General features: G+C 46.9%; 1 protein-coding gene across 2 annotated transcripts in view; it reads left to right on the forward strand.

The window, feature by feature from the left end:
• The window catches only part of ELP2 (elongator acetyltransferase complex subunit 2), a 1316635-nt gene that overhangs the window by 1093236 nt on the left and 201108 nt on the right, over positions 1-22291 (forward strand). For both annotated transcript variants that reach the window (XM_069620606.1, XM_069620607.1), the window contains exon 17: positions 18272-18344. In XM_069620606.1, coding sequence (XP_069476707.1) covers positions 18272-18344 — 73 coding nt within the window. The remainder of the gene's footprint in view (positions 1-18271; positions 18345-22291) is intronic.

Below are 22291 nucleotides of genomic sequence, written 5' to 3' on the forward strand. Positions count from 1 at the left end.
CAAATGGACCCCAGGGAAGGTGACATTTCTGGGAGTGGACATAGCGCGTACAACGCAACTAACCAGATAGCTTAACTACACTGGCCTGTCTGAGACGCTCTGCGCTAAGTTGACACAGTGGAATCATCTACCTATTTCATTGATGGGACGTCTTGCCCTGATCAAAATTATCATACTCCCTAAGCTATTCTACCTATTCAGCACCATACTGGTTTGACCTGGGAGGATCTTTCTCGCCAAAATACAGGGAGCAAGCTCTCCCTTTATTTGGAAGGCTCAGCCCAGAGTGAGCTGGGAGCGGTTGACTGAGCCATACGAGAAGGGCGGATTAGCGGCACCAGACTTCAAACTATACTACCTCTCCGCACAGGCCTATTACGCGAAATACTGGGCAGAAGGCAGCCTCGATACACCACCCAAAGCGAATGAAACACATAAAACAGGGCCATTGCAGCTCCTACATAGGCTAACGGTGAGGGGGCGCTTGAATGAGAACTCTATGACCCCTACACTGGTGACATGCAGGGCATGGGACAGGCTAGCTTGGGACACCCAAGACACAGTGCTGTATCACCCTGGGATGCCAATATGGGATGCACCTTATCTCCCTCCGACACAAGACACGATACTAGCCACACACTGGTGGGAGAAGGGTGTATTCCTCTTCGTATTTGTGGATGGACACTTTGTGGATTGGGACGCGATCAAAACGATCGTGGGGGACAACCCACTTCAAATACTCCAGTACCTCAGGTTGCGCTCAGCAATGACTGAAGTGTGGGAGAGCTTTCCAGCAGAACCCCCGATCCATCCAGGTCTAGGATACGTGCTCACCCATTACAAGTCAAGAAAGTCAGCCTCACGCTTTCCAAAATCCCCCTGGCAAACAGAGTGACCCATACCATAAAACCTAGGCGAGAGTAGGAACTGGATTTAGGTACCTCAAACACGGACACACAGTGGGCCCAATTATGTGGATTGACCAGAAACATCTCATGTAACTCCAGGTACCGACTGATTCATTATAAGATACTTAACCGGGTCACTACACCCCCGCACAACTCCAAAGCATATATAAGACAACCTCAGGGAAATGCCGTTGGTGTGGAGACAAGCACACTGGTATACTCCATATGCTTTGGTCGTGTGCAAGGCTCACAGGTTATTGGTCAGAGGTTTGCGCTGTGCTAGACGATATGTATGACCACATTTTACAATGGGACCTGGGAATATGTGTACTGGGCATTGTGGCTAAAATGAATCCAATTCTACGTAGATTTCTTAATCTGAGTCTACTGCTGGCAAAGCGTGTAATATTAATGCACTGGAAAAGCAAAGAACCCCCAACACTTGGAGAATGGAAGAGAGAGACATTGCTTGGGCAAACGACAACGAGGAAGTATATACAAGTCTATTGCCAATGACCTGTCGACCAAAAGATATCTGGGGCACATTCAGACTATACCTAGCCAATATGGGACAAAGGGAAGGAGACCAAGACGAAATGTGTAATGTCATTTTATAACGATTGAACGATATAATACAGGCCATGTGTGAAACAAGCGCTGTAACCGTGAACAAAATGTAATCATGATCTGTGCAAGTTAAATAAAAGTCTGCACATTCTCTGCATTTTAATGTGAACTCTGAACATTGTGCGTAGTATTCCACTAGCAAACATGTGTTTCTCGCCTTCTGTTAGTTTACACTGCTTCAAGGACTGTTTTGAATAAAGGTGCCAGCTCGTGCCTGATAACGTTGTAGAGCCAAAGGCAAGTTATGCTGTTTTTCCGCGCTTCCATGAGAAAGGGAAAAGTTTGCCTCTTGAGGTGATGGGTCACTCTGGCTGGGGGCCCATGGGAACTGGCAACTGGTAGACTTTGAAAGCCAGAAAGCGCTGGAAAATGCCATCACGCATTTGTGGGAGGCTTAAATCCAGGGGCACTGGAACTGTCGGGCAGAAAGCTTCTTTGGGAGAGTGGATGCACTGCTCCCTGCTCGTTGATGCAAAGATCTCTTTGCCAGGCCGGTTTCGGGGTTTTTCAGTGCATGACTGGCGAGATAAGGATTTCTTTTGCAGTTGCTTCAACAGTGAAGTATTTTTAGACCTTTTTACATTCTTTGTGTGTAGCAATCAGATGTTAATTTGTTATTTTTACTGCATTTATTCATTCATGTATGCTTTATGTGAATAAAGGTCCAAAAAGAACAATATTACAATTTAGCTGAGTGTTTGTGTACATAATTGCCCTTCAGTGTGTAAGGTTTTATCTTCATGTTGTGTGATATTTTCCGTGCACTTGTGAGGCAAAACAGATATCTATGATGATGAGGGGGACCAGGTCCCTTTTGGGATGGAACCTCTGTGCCCTAGAGGAAGTGAGGGATTTCCCAAAATAATATTACGGTGAAGGTGAGGATGTGCTGGCACTGGTAGAGAACCTGCAAGGAGCCAGCGGCCTCGACACCTCCCTGGAGATGGATTCCCTACCAGCTCCCACACCTGGAAAGCCTCAAGCAGCATTCCAGCACTTGATAGCTAAAGTGGCCAGTACTCTGGGATAGTCCGCTCCATCCAGGTCCAAGGTTCAATATGAACTCTGTGACATTCTGAACCAGGTGCACAAGAAAGAGATGCTTCTGCCCTTCAATGTGGTGGTGGAAGCACCTGTACTGGAGGTGTGGGAGAAGCCTGCCTCTGTTCTGGCTTTCGACAGAGACATGGCAAAGAAAAACTGTTCCGCTCTGTCAGACCCAGCCTTCCTCGCCTCCTCCGCTTCACCGGAGTGCTTGGTGGTCAAGGCCGCTACGGCTAACCTGAAGACCTCTACCTTGCTGTAGGTTTGACACATGGAGCATGAAGGTTTTTGCATCCGGCAGTCTGGCACTGTGGGCCGTGAATTCCTCTTGCTCCATGGCAACGTTTTCCTTAGGACGGCGGTAGCCATTGCGGCCGAGCACAATGCGGAGGGGGGAATGAGGGATGGTTTCCAAGCCCTGTCTCGGATGGCAAGGAGGTGGCACGCCAAACGTTGCAATCAGTGACACAGCAGACTGTGTGGGTAGGGCCATGGCCACCAGCAAGGTGGTCAGGTGCCACTCCTGGCTGAGGACGTCCTGGTTTTCAGCCGAAATCCAAGCCAGATTGCTAGACATGTCCTTCGCTGGCAACAACCTTTTTGAAGCTAAGGCTGACTACACCCTCCAGAAGCTTCATTCGTCAAAGGCAACGGCTACCTTCTTGGGGCTTGCCGTGCAACAGCCCTCCACACAACTGTCATCTCAGGGCAGGGGCTTTCGCCCCTTCGCTGCCTTTGCCCTGCTAGGCCATGGTCAATCTGCCCTGGGAAGAGGTAGACTCTTCCCGCTAGGTAGGGGTAGAGGTGCCCAGAGGGGCAGCGTTGCCACGGCCTCTGTCCCTGCCGCACTCCAGGGTGTCACACCTCAGTGACATGTTTTGCCATGCGTCTCTGGTGGGGTGGGGATTTTCTTGTTCGGAATGGTCAAAGACCACGTCTGACGCTTGGGCCTCACAGGTCACCCGACAGGGTTATTACCTCCCAGTTCTCCAGCGACCACGGTCCTCTGGCTAACCCTTTGTCTCTGGACCCTGTCGTCCTGGAGGAGGCCCGTCAGCTTCTCTCAAAGTGCGATCAAACTTGTTTCACACTCAGAACGAGAAAGGGGGTGTACTCCACCTATTTCCTGGTGCTGAAGGACGGATGCTTGTGCCCCATTCTGGATCTGAGGGCTGAAGAACTTGTTCTTTTACGCAAGGACAAATTCAAGAATGTTACTCTGGCTCAGATTCTGCAAGTTCTCGATCAGTTCAAGGTCTTGCCATTTGGTCTTTACTCGGCTCCCAGGGTTTTTACCAAGCTGCTGGCAGTGGTAGCATCTCGCCTCAGGAGGGAAGACATTCATGTCTTTCCCTACCTGGACATCTGGCTCCTCTCAGCTCTCTCCCCAGATCTAGTGTCGGATCATCAACTCCACACAATCACTCTTTTGCGCAGCTTGTACTTTTCCCTGATCTTCAAAAAGTCTCCAGTTTTGCCATCCCAGTCTCTCCGATTCATCGGGGCAGACTTGGGCACTCGCCTGGGCAGGCCCTTCCCACCGGAGGTTCGAGTTTCGAACATCTTCCAGATGGCCAATGTCCTCCAATCACAGGAACAAGTCCATGTGTTTGTTTTTCTGCGCCTTCTGGGCCTTCATGGCCTCCTGCATCCTTGTGGTGCCAGAAGCGAGGCTGTGCATGAGATTGCTTCAGTAGCTTCTCTGTTGCCAATGGTCATAGTCCAGCGCCACGTGTCAGACCTTCTACAGGTCTCGAACTAGGTGGCTCAGGATCCTGCTTCGTAGGATGTGCAAGGTAACTTGCTGAGAGGTGCGTTGTTTCGCCAACCGTGGCCCCAGGTAATGGTGGTCATGGACACATCTCTGACTGGCTAGGTCGGTCATCTGTTAGACCTAACAGTGAGCGGACAGTGGTCTGCCGCAGTCTCGGGAACACATCAGCTTGCTAGCGTTGAGGGCGATCAAGCTGGCCCTAGTCGCTTTCCTCTCCTCTGTGAAACGCAAGACTTTGCTGATCCTTACGGACAACACAGTGGCCATGCACTACCACAACAAGCGAGGTGGTGTGGGGTCCTTGTCTCTATACAGAGAAGCAATGTGACTGTGGTTCTGGGCTCTAGAGAACAGTGTCTCTCTGACGGCGGCCTATCTGGCCGGACGAGAGAATATCACAGTAGATGCCTTGAGCAGACAGACGGCCTCCCATGAGTGGGATCTCTGTCAGGAAGTTCTGGAGGAGATCTTCCCCCCTCGGGGGACTCCACCGGGGGACTCCTTAGGTGGACCTCTTTGCTTCCATTCTGAAAATGAAGTGCGAAGAGCTCTTCTCCAGGAAATTTCCTCGTCAAGGAGCTCTGGGGGACGCATTGATGGTCTAGTGGTCTTTTGAACATCTTTATGCGTTCCTGCCGATCCTGGTCATTCCTCTGCTTCTCAGGAAGTTGCACCTGTTCGAAACCACGTTAATCCTAATCACTCCGCACTGAGCCCGGAGAACGTGGTATGCCTTGTTGCTGGACATGTCCACTGCCCTCATTGGCACCTCCTGAGGAGAGTAGACTTACTCTCCCAATCAGAGGGGTGGGTCCTCCACCCGAACCTCAGCAGCCTGAACAATCATGCTTGGCTACTGAGAGGCTGAAATACAAGGAGTGGGACTTGTCGGACGACTTCCTCGATGTGCTCCTTTCAGCTTGAAGGCCTTTTATGAAATCCATTTATGCCTGCAGGTGATGTACATTTTCTACTTGGTGCCGGGAAAGGAACCTAGATCCTTTATTCTGTCCTCTGTCCCCTGTGTTGGATTATCTGTTTTCTTTGGCCCAAGCGGTCCTGCAGATTGGCACTGTGAAGGGTGACCTCAACGCTATTTCAATGTTCATGAGGTCCCCAGAACAGGGCTTGTTTTTCACAATCCTCACTGTAATGCTGTTTTTTGAGGGTTTGTGTAACCAGTTTCCTCCCCGCCAGTTTGTGGTTCCGGTGTGGGATTTGTATTTAGTTATAACATTTCTTATGGGTGCCCTATTTGAGGCCCTTCATTCATGTTCTGTTAGATTGCTCACCCTTAAGGTGATTGTCCTGGTTGCCGTCCCTTCCGCGAGACGTGTGAGTCTGCGCCAGGTGTTGTCTGTTTTACCTCCCTATTTCTTTTTTCCACAGAGGAGGTGACATTGTGAGTGAGACTCCTTTCTGCCGAAGGTGGTCTCGTATTTCCATATCTCTCAGAAGATCCATCTTCCTGTGGGTTTTCCTCTGCCTCACCCTTCCAAGGCAGAGGGACAGTTGCATTGGCTGCACCCGCTTCGGATCCTTAAGTTCTATCTCTCTCGTACTAGAGAGGCTAGAAAAGATGACCAGCTTTTCATTGGTTACGCTGGTGCTCGTGATGGCTGGGCTGTGACCAAACAGACACTGTTTAGGTGGATCATTCTCTGCATTTCAGAATGCTACGATCTGGGTGGGAAGGATGTGCCTGAGGGTCTCAGAGTACATTCTGCCAGAGGAGTGGAGACCACCTCTGCCCTGCCTATTTGACAGGCGGCAACGTGGGCCACCTTTGCCGATGTTTGCTCACCATTACTGCTTGGATTCCCTTATGGGCCAGGATGCCCGGTTTGATAGGATAGTCCTGCAGAGTTTTCTGGTTTAGGAGGTGTTCTTGCTTCCTCCCTCCTTTAGGTTTACGTACTGTTTTGGGAGTCTATCATACATGAGGAATCCGTGGGAGGAAAGAATCCATTAGAAGAACTAATGACTTGCCTCTCAGTAATGTTCTTTCTTATGAATGTTCCTCCTACGGATTCATTGTCACCCTCCCTACCTGCCCCTCTTGCGGGATGCTAGTACACCATCGGTTCTATGGTCCCTCAGCTTCAGAGTGCTAGGGGAAAAAGGGTGGAACTGAGGTCATGGAGTGGCGTGCCGCTATATATACTTGCCCGATGTCATATTCAGCGCGGGGTGCCTAGATGCATCAGACAGAGCTGATGCAGAGCTGCGTTGCGCTCCCTTGGCAGCGGAAAGGTTTCCGGTGATCAGCTGCACTGGGATCATAGGGATGTCATAGATGAGGAATCCATGGGAGAAACATCCATCAGAAAGAATATTACAGAGAGGTAAGTAATTTGTTCTTCGGCTGAAGGGTGCCATCGGACTGGTACCCCATACAGAATGTGGCGATGGTCAGCATTGGTATTCCTTTACTTACTGGGTCCAGAGGAGAGCAAGGGCTTGCGTCCCATTCTGGATCTGAGCTCTTGGACCTGTACATGGACAAGTTTAAGATGGTCATTTTGGCGCAGACCCTCCAAGCCCTCAAAGGGCTGCCTGCACTCGTTGATATCCCTGGACCTTCAGGACACATACTCTCATGTTTTGATCCAGAAAATATCTGAGGTTGATAGAGGGATCTTCCTACTATCAATTCAAGGTCCTGCCATTCAGCCTTTCTTCAGCACCAAGGGCCTTCAACAAACTGCTAGCAGTGATCACGGCACGCCTTAAGAGGAAAAGCATTCATGTCTTCGCCTACCTGGACAACTGGCTCTTCCAAAGCTCACTCCCCCGACCGGATAGCAGCACATTCATACATGGAGCTATTGCATGCAGCTGTTGCACAGTTTGGCTATCTCCCTAAACTTTAAGAAGTACCTGTTTTGTCGTTCCAGTCCCTCCAATTTATTGGTGTGGCCATGGACCCTCGCCTGGGCTGGGCCCTCCCTCCAGAAGATCGAGTGGCAAACATCTTCCAGATTCATACCTTTCAGTCCCATTAGTGGGTTTGTTTCTTAGTCTTCCTATTCCTTGTAGGCCTAATTTCAACCTGCATTTTGCTAGTGGCACAGGTATGCATGGGATCACAACCATGGATAGTTCGATGTCAGTGGGCTCAGTTCAAGCGCAACATATTAGATCTTTTGTTGGTTTTGACATAGTATGGTGGCCCATGCGAGACAACCTTCTGAGATGGTTGTTGCTCTGACAACTTTGGCCCAACTGACAATGGTCATGGAGGTGTCATTTAAAGGCTCAATTGTTACACCTGGCAGTGAGCAGACTTTGGTCTCCAATGGAAACCCAAGATCAAATGAATTTGCCAGAGCTACAGGCCATCAGACTGGCCCTTGTTGCTTTCCAACTGTTGGTGCAGGGCAAATGTGTGCTGGTCCAGACGGACAACACGGTGGGCATGCACTAACTCGAGAACATCGTCTCTCTGATGGTGGCGCATCTAGCCGGGATGGAGAATGTCATAGCGGACTCCTTGAACAGACAGACTTTGGCCTCCCACGATTGGGAGCTGTGAGAAACCAGAAGGTGTCTCACCCACTGATCCCCGGGGATCTGTCATCCAGGTGTCCAGGACATGACCATTGCTTTTGGATCCAGTTCCTGGGGGTGGACCAGTGCGGGAGGATCACCTGGTTGAGTGGTCCTCTGGGAGTGGGACACAGGATGGTGAGCCGCACTATCCCTTTCTGTCCTGTAACACCGTTACCCCATCATATCAGATAGGATACGTAGGAACTCTAACCGCCCCTCCCCCAACCCCACTTTCCTGTACAACCACTTTCACACGGACAGCCCGCTCTTAGAGAAAACAGACTAAAACCCGAGCAGTATACCTGTTGTGTCCCAATACAATGGTCAGGCGAGGTCAGGCATTTACTGACCATCACTCACACCTGACTTCCATTAAGCTTCTCCACACAGATATAAGGTGGAGCATGAAAGCATACTCTGAGCGAGGCAGAGCACACGAGGAAACAGCAGTTTCGAGACGGCAGCTGAACGAGAGATGAAAGACAGCAAAACAGGAGGGCTCTCGAGGAGCGACGTTCCCTTGACTTTTCCGACAAGAAACCATTACTTTCAAGAGCCTTCGAGATTAGAAAGCATAAGACCAGGAAAACGGGCTGAAGAATCCTGTATTGTGTGTCCTGCGTCACTAATCAAGGTGGGCAAAAGCAGCAGCCGCTGGGGTACCGTCCTTGGCTCCAAGAACAAAGCAGCGTTAGTGAAATCAACACAGCCGGTGAGTTGGGGAGACCGATACAAGACAGCTCTGTGTTGAAGCCAAGTTTGCGAGCTGCAACATTGTGTAGCGAGCGCTGAAATGACCATAAAAAGACTGAAGTAAAGTTGAACTGCTGATGAGTGTTTGAACTTTGAAGAGACTTTGATACGATACCTTTGAAAGAGTGGTCCGGCACCGCGTGGGTGCTCAATCGAAGGTCTCGGTAAGATGTCCAGCTGAGAAGTGCCAGAAGTGAAAGTTAAAACGGACATATTAAGAAGAGAACAAAGAATTGTGAATCGAAGTGGTCCTGCGACGGATCAAGCAAAATCCTGCACACAGTAGAAAGTCTTTGATTTTGATATAGTAAAGAAAGTTTGGAAATTGGGTAAATATGGTCTCAGCCTGACAGAGGGGGACCCGGGGTGAACAGTGAATCACCCAAGAAGTTGTGCATAGGAGAATTCTGATGAGAAAGGAACTTTGAAAGTTTGTTTGTCGCATCAGGCCCTCTGAAATAAGAGACTTCGAATGGCAAAGAGACTTTAGCCCAGAAGGTCCTTATACTGAGATTTTGAACTGCATCCTCGTGCTAGAAAAGCCAGAGTATGTGCTAAGCTTGAGTGTGCCGCCTTATCCGGTGTTGAAAACGTGGGGAAGGGAAGCTAACGGCTCAACTATGCTGATATATCATTTCTTGAACATTTTTCTTTTGTACACCTTTGTTTCCCACACCATTTGTATTTAGAAGTAAGGATTGGCAATATGTTTATTAGTATAGGCCCTTTTATTTTGACCAGCCTCTACTAGGACTGCGTTCTTTATTATTTGATGGTCGTAGCTTGCTCCCATCTTTAGATTTAGGATTAGATAGCCGTTTTTCAAACCCAATTGAATTTCAATAAACACGCTTGAACTGTGATCACTTGTATCTGTCTTTACTGTTTGATACCATGCCTTCCTTACAGAGCTCAGCCAAGAAGTTCTGGGGGAGATATTCTCCTTGCGATGAACTCTTCAGCTAGACCTCTTCACTTTCAGTGTGGACAGTACAATTTGTTCTACTTCAGGGAATTTCCTGAGCAGGGAATTGACTGTCGAGTGAGGCTTTGATCTTCTCTGTGTTCCCGATGATCCCTGTCGTTTCCCTAGTTCTCAGGAGACTGCGACTGTTCAGTTCCATTTTGATCACTCTGTACTTGGACCAGAGGACATGATATCTGAAGCGGAAGGATCTAGGTTGGGCAGATGGACAAGCCTAGTGGCTTGTCCATCTGCCCAGCCTAGATCCTTCCGAGGAGAGTGCACATGCTAGTGGGCAGAAGTACAGATACCCTCCTCCAGTTGTTACACCCAGTTGGAAGGGTGGGTTTTCAATTTGAAGCTCAGCAGGCTGGACATTCTTGCTTGGCTGCTGAGAAGCTGAGGTACAAGGAGTGGGATTTGTCTACAATGTCTTGGGCATGTGCCTCGCACCTCTGAGGCCAGCCACCAAATCCATGTATGCCTGCGGATGGTGTAAATTCTCTACTTGTCAGGAAAGAGGCCTGGACCCATTCATCTGTCCTAGCTCCTCTGTTCTGGATTGCCTACTTTTTGTCCCTGGTGGCACTTCAGATTTGCACCGTAAAAGGGTACCTTGCTATTATCTGCGTCTTCAAGAGGACACCTGAGCAAGGCCCTTTCTTCATTATCCGCACTGTTATGCAGTTTATGCTGGGACTGTGCAACCAATTTGCACCACCCCAGTTTGTTGTTCCTGCGTGAGATTTAAATTTAGTATAGTCTTGTCTCATGGGAGCTCGGTTTGAACCCCTGCTTTCATCTTCCTTAAGGTTGCACATCCATAAGGTGATTTTCCTGATGGCCATCACTTCCACCATACTGGTGAGTGAGTTCCAGGTGTTGTCTGGGAAACCTCCCTACTTCATGTTTTGCTAGGAGAAGGTGACTTTGTGAATTAGACTATCCTTCCTCCCAAGGTGGTTTTGGACTTATCTCAGAAGATTCGTCTACCTGTGTTTTTTCATCTGACTCACCTCTCCAAGACGGAGGAGCGATTCCATTGGCTGACCTGGTGCTGCTTTTCAGCCACTACCTCTCTCGAGTGAGGAACATCAGGAAAGATGACCAGTTTTTTGTGGTTTATGCTTCTGCTCGTGCATGCACGGCTGTCACTAAAGAGACCCCACTAAGTTAGATATCCTTTACATCTCAGAATGCTGCGAACTGGCTAGGAAGGATGTTTCAGGGCTCCAGAGGGTTTCAGGGCTCAATCAGTCGGAGGACTGGCTGCCACCTCTGCCCTGTCGAGTGGGATTCCTGTTGTGCAGATTTTCCAAGCGGCCACATGGTCTTGTTGAACACATTTGCCAAACATTACTCCTTGGACTCCTTTTCAGGGCAGGACGCTCACTTCAGTCGAGTAGTCCCAGTCGAGCAGCCCCTCAGAGTTTTCTGGTATAGGTGGTGTCTTCTCACTCTCCTCCCTCCTCTAGGTCTACATACTGTAATGGGAGTGTTTCATAGGTGAGGAGTTCATGGGATGCAGAAATACATTGGAAGAACTAATTATTTATTTCTCTGTAATGTTCTTTCTGTTTTTTCTGCCTCAGATTTGACATCGCTCTACCAAACTGCACATCTAGGTGGATAGTGTGAACGCTGAATCTGTCCTCCTATGCCTACGTGGCAGAGTGCTCTGGGAAAAAGGGCAGAACTGAGGTTATTAGCCACTGTTGATATGTAGTGGGCCAGATGTCACGTTGAGGCACAGAGCAGAAGTAGAGCTAGACTGCACACTCTGGTTGCAAAATCTTTTCCAAATGTAGCTAGTGCTGGAGATACAATATCATATATGATAAATCCAGAGTAGGAACATCCATCAGAAAGAACATTAGGGAGAGGTAATCTGGTTGTTTTGTTGCCATCTTTCTGTACAAGCTCATCTTCTGTGCCAGAGAGAATTCAGAATCACTTTGATGTGAGAAGGACTATTAAATTCTAAATAGATGAGACTAAGGAAATACAATAATGGTTCTGCTCTTCCCCAGGAAAGTAGGCTTCCAAGGTGTCTTTGACACCATGGATATTCTTTTGTATCCTGCCCGGCCCTATTTTTTGAAGCTCCTTCCTTCAGTCAATATACTGCAAGTACAAAGATTTTAGGAGTTGCACTTGTGAGGAGTCAAATGAAAGCCGCACACAAAGTTGCTATGTTTTTGGTTAAAGACTTTAATTAATATTAAAAGGGTTAGGAAAATGCCTCTATGACCCTGCTCTAAGAATAATTCCACTACCTAAAACCAAAAACTAAGGATCTGTCTGTGTCAGGTTGTCAAAACTGTCCTTGAGTCCAAATGTTCTATCCTGACCCTCACACTACAAGCCAATTCATAAGGTGAAAAGGGAAATGTCTTTAACCTGGTGATTGCAAAAATAGTTTATAATGGAAAAAAATAGAACCGCTCCAACATAAAAAGTTCTCCAAGGTAAAAGAACCTTGGTTCCAGAGTATGACCCCGCCCCATCCCCTGGGTTCATTCTCAATTCAAATACAAAAGTATTTCAAGGTTAAAAAAAAATGATCTTGGTTCCAAGGGAATCACCTTCTTCTGAATTTCGTCTCAGTTTAATGAATCCTTTCAATGCAAAAATTCACCAATAGTAGCAACCCTTGGTTCCAGAGGTTTGTTCGCTTCCCATGGATTCTTCCTTAACGCCAATGATTCTTGGTCTAGCATTTCCTGGTGTTTTTCTTGAATCACAATAATACTATTTGGATTCTTCAACCCTATGCCAACGATTCTTGGTCTAACAGTTCTTTGTGTCTTTCTTGGACCACTACAATCCTGTTAGTTACAAAGCTGCTTAGCCTTGTATTTCATTCTTTCAAAAGCTCCTTCTTTTGTTCAATACACAGTCCTTTCTTGGGACTTCCTGCAGATTTCCAACTGCCAACTGCCTGGTATACTCCGCTGTCAGGACTTCTCATGCACTGGTAGCTGCCCATTTACTCACATGCCATGACTTCTTATATTCATAGGTAACCGTTCCTCTTTTACTTCCACAATTGCATATATCTTTGTTGATTTTGTATATCTGGTTGGTTCAACATTCCCTCTGGGTTTCCCCATGTCTGCATTCCATACACTTGTATATGGCTGGGGTTCCTATTTGCAATATGCCTTTTTGGTTTGCAAACAATCTCCTTAAAGTCTCTGATTCTGTGACTTTAAAGTTCACAAATTGTGTTTGGCACGGTCCCCAAAACGACCCTGGGATCCCCACTTTGGTTGGGTTGACTCAACGGCTGTGTGTGGCGCATTAGGTCCCGTTCGTGCTTACACAGCAAAGCTTTTCTGCCTACTTCCACTCTGGACTGCTTCCACGTCGTTCCGGTACCTCTCGCGGCATCGTTTCAGCACGCCTGTCTTCCTTCAGGTCCCGGTAGGTCAAACGTTACTTTGTCCGCTTGACAAACACCCAGGAATTTTCCCTCAGTTACTGGCGTGTCTGTGGCATGTCCTGCTTGCACAACATTCCTCCGCCTCCTTGCTGGCAAACTCTTTGGCTCCACCCCACTGGTCTTTGTTTCCAGGGTCCATCCGTCTCGCACAGAGGTATGACAACTTCTCCCAAACAGCAGTTTCCTGGAGTTTGTTTTTCCCACACACAGGTGCAATCTGAAAACAACTAGCACGCTCGTTGAGCTTGAGGCTCTTACTGCTTTGAATCGCTCCCTTCTTCCTCCCCATCTCAGTACTTCGGTGTTTGTGGGAAATGGAGTCAATTGATGTTAACTGATGCACATTACTTGGGAAATCACTTTCAATGGTTCCATATGACAAGCCAGTTCTATATGGAGAGGAATTGGATCTAGAAAAGGTATTCTTGGAGCTCTTACTTTTTAGACCAGGGATGGTATTTCAGCCTAAAGTGTTGTGGGAAAAGGTTTCTCTATTTTCCCTAAAGAGAGATTTAGATGCATGGCAGTAGGCCATTAGGGTATTGGGTATCAAGGGGTTTTCTTCATTGGCAAATGGGGGATACCAGGTCTCATCCAATGAAGCCATGATATCTCCCCATATGATCCTCCCTCATATAGCCACCCCTGTGGTCCGGATCAGGTAGCGGCTGCCGTCCCCATACCAGATGGGAGGAGGTTACGGCCGGGGCATCCGTGATGACTCCATTGGATCTATTACACACTGTAGCGACATGTGCTTCCATGTGTGATCTGCAGAGCAGCATCTTGAGTTGTGCCACATGCTTTTTGTAACCATTACTCCTGTTCGAGTTCCAATGCTCTTTTATGGTGGGATGATGCTGAAGAACATTTTTGGATAACTAGAGTAGAGTAACATCCTCACTAAATCGACTTTCAATGGGTTGCTTTTCTCCCGCAGATTCCTCATCATGATAGATGTTCATCTCCAGCATTGCTGTTTGGAAAACGTTTCGAAAAGGGGGCACAGTGGACCTCGATTCGGCCACCGATCGATTTTCGGCTCCGGACGTGACGTCAGGCGTCGTATATATACACCACATCACTAAGCCTCACAAGTCAGTTCCTTTTTTCCACGTGCTTGCACGCTGCATCGTGAACACGACTCGAGTTTACTCGACGTTCTTATTGTACTTTGTATGCTTTTTTCTTCAAAACCTCGACGTGATATCATCCCACAGAGTTTCGGGCTTCAAGCATGGCCATGGTTGCAAGGCCAAAATGTCTATGACCGACCCCCATGATGTCTGTCTGTGGTGTCTGATTGATAGTCATACCACAGAGGCCTGCGCGCTGTATGCAAAGATTGAGCCGAAATCCCTGCGTGAGCGGGCCGGGAAAATGACTTTAGGTCGACCTGTCGCCAAGTCCCCTGCACGGTCACTCGTCCGATCCTCAGAGGCCGAGACAAAGGAGCCCACCCCTGTCAAGGAGAAAGACCAACATCATAAGAAGACCAAGAAGCGGTCCCATGCGCTGCCAGATGAACTGTCCCACTGCCTTCTGTAAGTCAAGTAGTTCCCGTTCTGGGATTTGTAAAGGTAGGGCCTGAAAAGTATACAGCAATTTTGGAAGGAGAGTCATTTTGGCAGCGCAAATACGACCTAGCCACGAGATCTCCTGTGAATCCCACCTTTGAAGCAGTTCTTTGGCTTCTTTCCATAGCTCCAGTGTATATTTGTCTTCAGCAAGCCGGAGTAGGTGGGCGTTAGATGTACCCCCAGGTAGGAGATAGCTGTATCAGACCTTCAGAATGGGAACCTTTCCCGTAGGATTGCCAGGGCCGCTGGCGTTTCTGTCAGGCACATACCTATAGATTTGCCATAGTTTATTGCAAACCCTGAGACTGCCGTGAACTGGGCCAGTAAGTCTATGAGAGCCGGGAGTGAGGTAAGCGAGTCATTTAGAAAGCATAGCACATTGTCTGCGTATAATGCCATTTTGTGACATTCCCCCCATATCTAAAGCCCTGGATGTCGGGGTGAAGGTGAACTCTTTGAGCTAGGGGTTCCATAGCTAAGGCGAATACTAGGGGGAAAGAGGGCATCCCTGTCTAGTCCCTTTAGCCAGGGATATCAGTGAGGACTACCCGGAATCAACCCTGTTGCGAGTGGTTGGATATTGAAAGTTTGCAAGCACTAACTTGGTGAAGCGCAGGCCAAAGCCAAAACCCAGACGTACCAGTTCCAGGCCATACCATCGAATGCTCTGTGGGCATCAAAAGGAGATTATTACATGGCACTGCAAGAAGTGGTGGTGTGATTTACATAAAGAGGATGGGTAAAGGTCAGGGGAGCACCTTCTTTGGCAAATAAGTGACGTTTACCGAGGTTTTAAGAGATTTACAATCATGCTGCCTTTCATTTGATGGGCTCTGGGTTCCAATGAAGTGGAGCAAGTAGGGAGAATGAGTGGAACTGAGAGGAGGCACGGGTGGATGGGACAGTAGAGTTTAGTGCAGAGGCGGACCAGCCAGAACGAGATAGTGGGTAGACCGAGATACAATCATACAGATGCTGAGGATCAAGACCATTGGTAGCTTTGTAGACTAGGAGAATTAACCTAAAAGTTAATAGGCAGAAGTGTTGGAGGATCTGGGTAGGTTGTGGAGAGCTCAGTTAGCGAAGTTGAAGACTTACTCTTGAGGGAGGGAGGTGAAAGAGTACGCTAAAGCAGGAGTCAAGTTTGCAGAGCATGAGGATAGAGAGTATCGTTTTAGGTACAGTGGTGAGTAAGAAATTAAAACATTTTCTTAATTTTGAGTCAGTTAATACAAGCAGCACAGGGGTGGGTGATGGTGATGAATTGTTCCATCAAAGAGGACCCCAAGATTGCGAGACTTGGGCGTGGGAACAAAACAGTCTGGCAGAAGCAATTAGGAACAGAGGATTCTAGGGATGTCAGATGCCAGGAGAAAGATGAGTTACATTTTGGAAGAGGCAGCAGAGAGACAACCAGTGATGAATTGCAGTGCAACAGTTGGTAATAGGATGATAGTGAAAGCCAACCGATGATATACGTCTTTGTAGGGCTGAGATATAAACAGTGACACGCATAGGACCAAGCACTAATATTTGGGGGACGCCGATGGGGAGAGGGGTAGATTCAGGGATATACGCATTCCAGGAGATTTTAAAGAAGTGACATTCGATGTAGGAGGTGATTTAGGTGTGAGCAGATTGGCAAAACCCAATGTCATGGAGAGTAAGAAGGTGAGAGGAGTAGGTGACCGTGTTAGAAAGCAGCAAAGAAGTCCAAAAGAATGACTACAGAAGAGAGTTTGGAGCGGTGAGCATCTGAGAGAAAATTTGAGATATGCTTGAGTGCAGTCTAGGTGGAGTGTGTGCTGTGTAAGCTAGATTGAAGCAGATCCCCAAAGCAATTATCCTTAAGGTACATAGAGATCCGTTTGAAAGCCTGTTAAATAAGTACTATTGAATAATGGGGGAGTGGTATCTGGACGATAGTTTACCAGGCCGTTTGGGTCAGCAGAGGGTTTCTTCAAAAGTGCCATCATGCAAGGATAATATCCTCCCCAATTTAGATAATTGCATAGCAAATATATTGGCTGCTTTTACCATTCACAGTTTGTTTTGGATTCCCACTAAATGTTGCCCACACTGTAGCATTTGATGTAAGTAATATTTAAGTAATCGTTTCAATAATATTTAATTCACGATTGAGGCCCTACACTCTTATTTTATTAAAGACTGGCAAGTATTTTTCTATGCAAGGCAAATTGAGCTATTCTACTGAATAAAGCATGGCTCCTTATACGAGTAGAAATAGCGGTCCTTTTAGGTTAGCACTACTTCACTCTGATTACATTTGAAGGTTTTAGTTGAACTGGTTTGTCTTTGTTTAGTCAGTAGGTGTAAACACAGAGTGAGTATCAGGAGATGAGGTGCAACAAGTGGTGTTGCTTGGAACCTGGACAATAACTGCCTGTAATGTGGTGTGTTCGGAGCTACCCGAAAGGCTCACTGCACCTCGTACCGCCAGCTATTTCTTTAGGAAAGGACTAGCGTCCGGCATCTCCTCTTGCTACCTCTTCATCTGTAGTACTGGCACTGCAATTGTAATAGAAATCTCTTTGTTTGTGTGATGGCTATATTGACTTTTTCTTTCACATGGGAAGCATGTTTACTCCTGAGCGCGTTACGTTTAGTGTGAATGTTTTATCCTTTTTGAAAGCCTAGCAACTAAGTGCTTAACCATGGTGCCAATAGCCTTAATGTCTTCCAAAGCAGTCTATACCTAGCCTTAAAGACACCAGGTCTTAAAGGCTGTAGGAGCAAGCTGGGATTGTTCTAAAATGCTAACCGGAAATGCATCTGAACGTGTTTAGTCATAACTGAAGTGGAGACCCACAGGTGGTTATTTTGTAGGATGTGGCTACGAGGCAGGCAAGGTACTATGCCTGTGTACTTTATGGCATTTGTTATTTTTGTGTTTCAAAGTAGAAATGTAAGTTATGTCTCCAGGATATCCCAAAGAGTTGGTTGATTGAACAGTCCCTTAGATTCAGAAAACACATATTAGTGTACTACTTTTTGGTGGCAGGATATATTTTTATCAGGGATGCAAAGCTACATGTTTAAACGGTATTACCCGCCTTTGCCTAATTACATTTTCCGCGATTTTGCTTACTGCCTTTTTTACTGCACCACTCTTTATTACTGCAAATATATAAAGGGGGACTCGGCTTAGGTGTATAAAAGTGGTGGGGGATATGGTTAAGAAGGTGCAGGGGATTCCTTTTGCTTTAACAAAAGTGGTAAAATCAGCAAAACCTATTCGGCGAAATGTAATTCGGCAAAAGAAATCAGGAAATCATCATAGATCTGTTTAAACAGTATTTTTATATGTTAACCAAAGTTCCACACACTTAACAGTGCCTGCATCTTATTAAGCAGTTTATGCCACCTGCCAAAAGACAAAAGTATGAGTTGCTTATTTTTACAAATTATGACCATCTAAACCCACCCTTTCAATTGTTTTAGGTTTTGTATACATTTATATGTGCAATGCACGTTCTATAATAAGTTGGAATATTAATTTAACCGTTTTAAGGGATCGTTTACTCACATCAAAACAAAGCTTATAAATGTCTGGCTCGAGAGTAATTGTTTTTTAAACATTTTTGTCTTCCAAAACCTTTTTAGGTACGGACATGGTTTTGAAATCTACTGTGTGGCCAGCAACAGTGCAGGTTCAGTAGTGGCTTCAGCTTGCAAGGTAAACAAAATATGACCCTGTAGAGTAACGCTGCATTTGTTTTACAAAATTTCAATGCAAAGTAGTTTGTTACGCTGAAGCCATTTATGTTGACAAGGTATGATGATTTTAACACAAAGTAGGGAACAAAATATGATTTTATTGTAAACGTAGGAAGTTGAAAGCGCAAATATTTGTTGTTAATGAAACTTTGAAAAGTAGGAATAAGTAATATACCTTACAAAAAGATAACGTTTCCAAATGCCAAACTAAGCCTGTACAAAACATGCTGAAACCCTGGGTAGGAAAACATATCTCAACTAAGGCATTCAACATGTTGAGGTATGCATACATTACTAGTCACTGAGAGACTCTCAAATGTCCACATTTTTAGCACAGTGAAGCCATCAAATATTATTTGTAATGTATTTAATATACAATTATCTATTTTAGACTCTTTTTGTTTCTGCAGCAATTGCAATGTACTTGTAGTCCCCTTCGCCCCCTCTCAATATTTAGGGGAAATCGCCTATGAAGAATGTTACAGCAGCACTCCGTGCAGCGGGAATTTAACATGCTCACTAACTATTCAAATGTGTAATGCAAAGTGGCTTCAGACATGGCAGAAAAATTGCTAGACGGCGAGTTGGGGCATGGGTTCAGAGATCTACTGGAGGCAGAATTCCAAACGCTACAGACAAAAATGACTTTGTAGCCCGAGCTTTGGTAATTGCATTGGTGCTTCGTGTATATTCGTGCATTTGGACTGATTTTTTGGCAAACGTACAAGCTAGAATTCTCTGTCCTTCAGATTGAATTTAGTTAATTGGGACAAAGGCTAACTAAGCAATCAAGAAATTCAAGACATTGAAAGCTACAGTGAAGTCTGTAGATAAAGATGTCCTGCAGACCCAGCATCAAACTTTGGCCAAGTTCACTTAGAATTTAGTAGGGTATGTGGTTTCAGCCCTTTCAGTCCTTCGTGCAGAGGAAATAATCACATTTCGCAACCACCAAGGGCGTCCAGAAATGTTTTTTCTAGACCTTTGTAGACACTGAGGGGCCCAAACGTCTGTAGTCCAAGGTCTTCTGTGCCTTTTGGCATGGTGACCCAAAAACCTCTGTTTTCCAGGCCCCGTTCGGCCCCGGTAAGGGGAAAGATCGCAGCATTTTTGAGCAGTTGGCGAGACATTACTTTGGATGCTTGATGGGTCCTTCAAGTAGTTGCTCAGGGATATTGTCTTTCCTTTATCGGAAAGCCCCAGATCACCCCTTGCTATTGAGAATCACATCTACGAAACCCTCCCTGTTGGTGGAAGTGCAAGCTCTGCTGTTAATGCTGTTACAGAGCTGTTTCCCGATAGGGGAAATAGATGGTACTCTCCCCACTATGTGAGACCTCAAAGGCTGGGGATATTCATCTCATCTTGGACCAAAGGTTTTTTTACCAAGTTCTTGAGGAAAGACAGCTGCAAGATGGTGACGATGGTCTAGATCATGCAGGTCGTGGAACTCAAGACTGAATTGTGTCCTAAGATCTTCAGGATGCTGATTTATGTGCCCATCCATCCAAGGCACAACATTTACCTCAGATTTGCAATTGGAGATGTGCATTACCAATTCTACATGCTCCCTTTCAGGCCAACCTTGGCTCTTGCGTCTTCACTAAGTTGATATTGGTGGTGGCAGCATCACTCAGAACGGAAAAGATGAATATCTTTCCCTACCTGCATGATTAGCTCATCAGGGCCTGCTCCCCACAGAAGGTGGGCTCCCATCTTCACTTGCACATGCTACCTCCTTCACAGGCTGGGTTTCTCCCTAAACTTAAGGAAGTCTCTGTTGATTTCATCCAAGTTCATCAGAGCAGTGCTGGTTGCTCTCTTTCTCTTTCTCTTTCTCTCTCTCTCTTCCTCTTCCTCTTTCTCTTTCTCTTCTCTCTCCCCCCCTCTCATATCCTGCCCCCGATCCAGAAGGGTTATTAATAGTGTACAAATGGTTAAGGAGATCCAGAATTCATAGTTGCTGCCACCTTCAACCTTTCTTTGCCTTCTGTGTGTGATGGTATCCTGCATCTTTTAGCAGCCACAATGCTCGACTGTAGAAGAGGTCTCCTCTACAGTGCTACCTTCAATTGCAGTGGTCCCAATTCTAGGGCAGCATGTGAGACCGCTTTCACATTTCGGCTCAGGTAGTGCAAGATCTTTCATGGTTGGCTTGGAGGGATAATCTGAAGGCAGGAGAACTATTCTGGCAGCCTTGACCAGAGGAGACTTGTCCCCTTCTCCGCCTAACTACCTCTTCCACCTTAGAGTAAGAAGTATCCAAGTTGCTACCCTAAATGCAATCAAGAGGAAAAAGGCCAGGGATTCTACTCTAGATTACTCATGTCTGGGAAGAAAGATGGAGCAGGGCCCCGGCCCATCATGTATCTTTACCTTGCCAACATTTTTGCACAGATTGTGTCCTCTCTCTGTGCATACTGTGAACGCCAGAAAAACAAGTCTTAATTTCTATTATTAGGATGAGCATAGAGGGATTTTTATTACCGATTACATCTTGCAAGATAAATCAGACGGCATCCTAGCATTAACCCATTGTTTCCCAACGAACCCACTCAGAAAAAGAAAAAGCCCCTTTTTTTGTGTGCGACAGATAATTGACCCCTCGCTGTCGGAAATCACTTATCAGGCCTTCCGGTACCTTATTCACACCTCTCCTAAAACAGTGATAATATTGTCCCTCTGGACAATGGACTCATTGTTTATGTCCATGGCAGTCCTACAAGGCGACTGCCAATTGTTTGGGGCTAGCAGTACAACAGCCTTTTTGACCAGCTGTCGTCTTGGGGCAGGGATTTTTTAACCTTCCCCACCTTTTCCCCCGAAAGGCTGTGGACAGTCTGCCCTGGGAAGAGGGCAGGGTAGGCGATTCTCGAAAGCCAGAGGAAGGGGTGCCCAGTGAGGGGGTGTTGCATCGGACGCTGTCCCCGCCGCAACCCAGGGCACCAAACCTCAGTGACGAGCTTCGTCATTCGTCACCAGGTAGAGGAGGCTTTCCTTGTTCAGCCCGGAAGGGTCAAAGACGACGTCCGATGCTTCTGCATTACAGGTCATTCGGCAGGGATATTGCCTTCCATTCCTTAAGCGCTCCCCAGACCATGGCCCGCCGGCCACCCATTTTTTCTCTGGACCCCATTCTATTGGAGGAAGTTTGTCAGTTTATGTTGAAAAGCGCAATTGAGGTAGTTCCGTTCTCAGAACGATGGAAGGAGTGGTACTCCACCTTTTTTCTGGTGCCGAAAGGAGGACGGGCGCTTGCGCCCCATTCTGGTTCTGCGGCTGCTGAACTTCTTCCTATACAAGGACAAGTTCAAGTTGGTTACTCTAACCCAGATTATACAAACCCTCGATCTGCTGGCCTGGCTGGTTTCCCTGGACATTCAAGATGCCTACTTCAATGTGCTGATTCATCGAAAGCACAGAAAGTACCTGAGGTTCGTGATGGGTCAACAAAATTACTAGTTCAGGTCCTGTTGTTCATGCTTTCTTCGGCTCCTAAGGTTTTCACCAAGCTGCTAGCAGTAGTGGCAGCTTGCCTCAGGAGGGAGGGCATTCATGCCTTTCCTTACATGGATGACTGGCCTGTCCAAGCTCGTTCCCCAGATCTAGTGTTGCAGCACCTTCTCTGCACATGCACTCTATTGTGCAACCTGGGCTTTTCCCTGAACTTCAGAAAGTCTCAGGTCTTGTCGTCCAAGTCCCTCTGATTTATCGGTGTGGTCGTGGTCACTTGCCTGGGCAGGGCCTTCCCGCCCGAGGTTGAGTGGCAAACATCTTGCAGGTCTTGGATCAGGAGGCTCAAGTTCTTGCATTTGAGCCGCGCGAGACAACTTGCTGAAAGGCGATTTGTTTCGCCAACCTTGGCGCCAGGTGATGTTGGCCACGGATGCAGCCCTGACTGGTTGG

This window comes from Ambystoma mexicanum, chromosome 5q (genome assembly GCF_040938575.1).
Source record: "Ambystoma mexicanum isolate Mex_15411 chromosome 5q, UKY_AmexF1_1, whole genome shotgun sequence".
Taxonomy (NCBI): Eukaryota; Metazoa; Chordata; class Amphibia; order Caudata; family Ambystomatidae; genus Ambystoma; species Ambystoma mexicanum.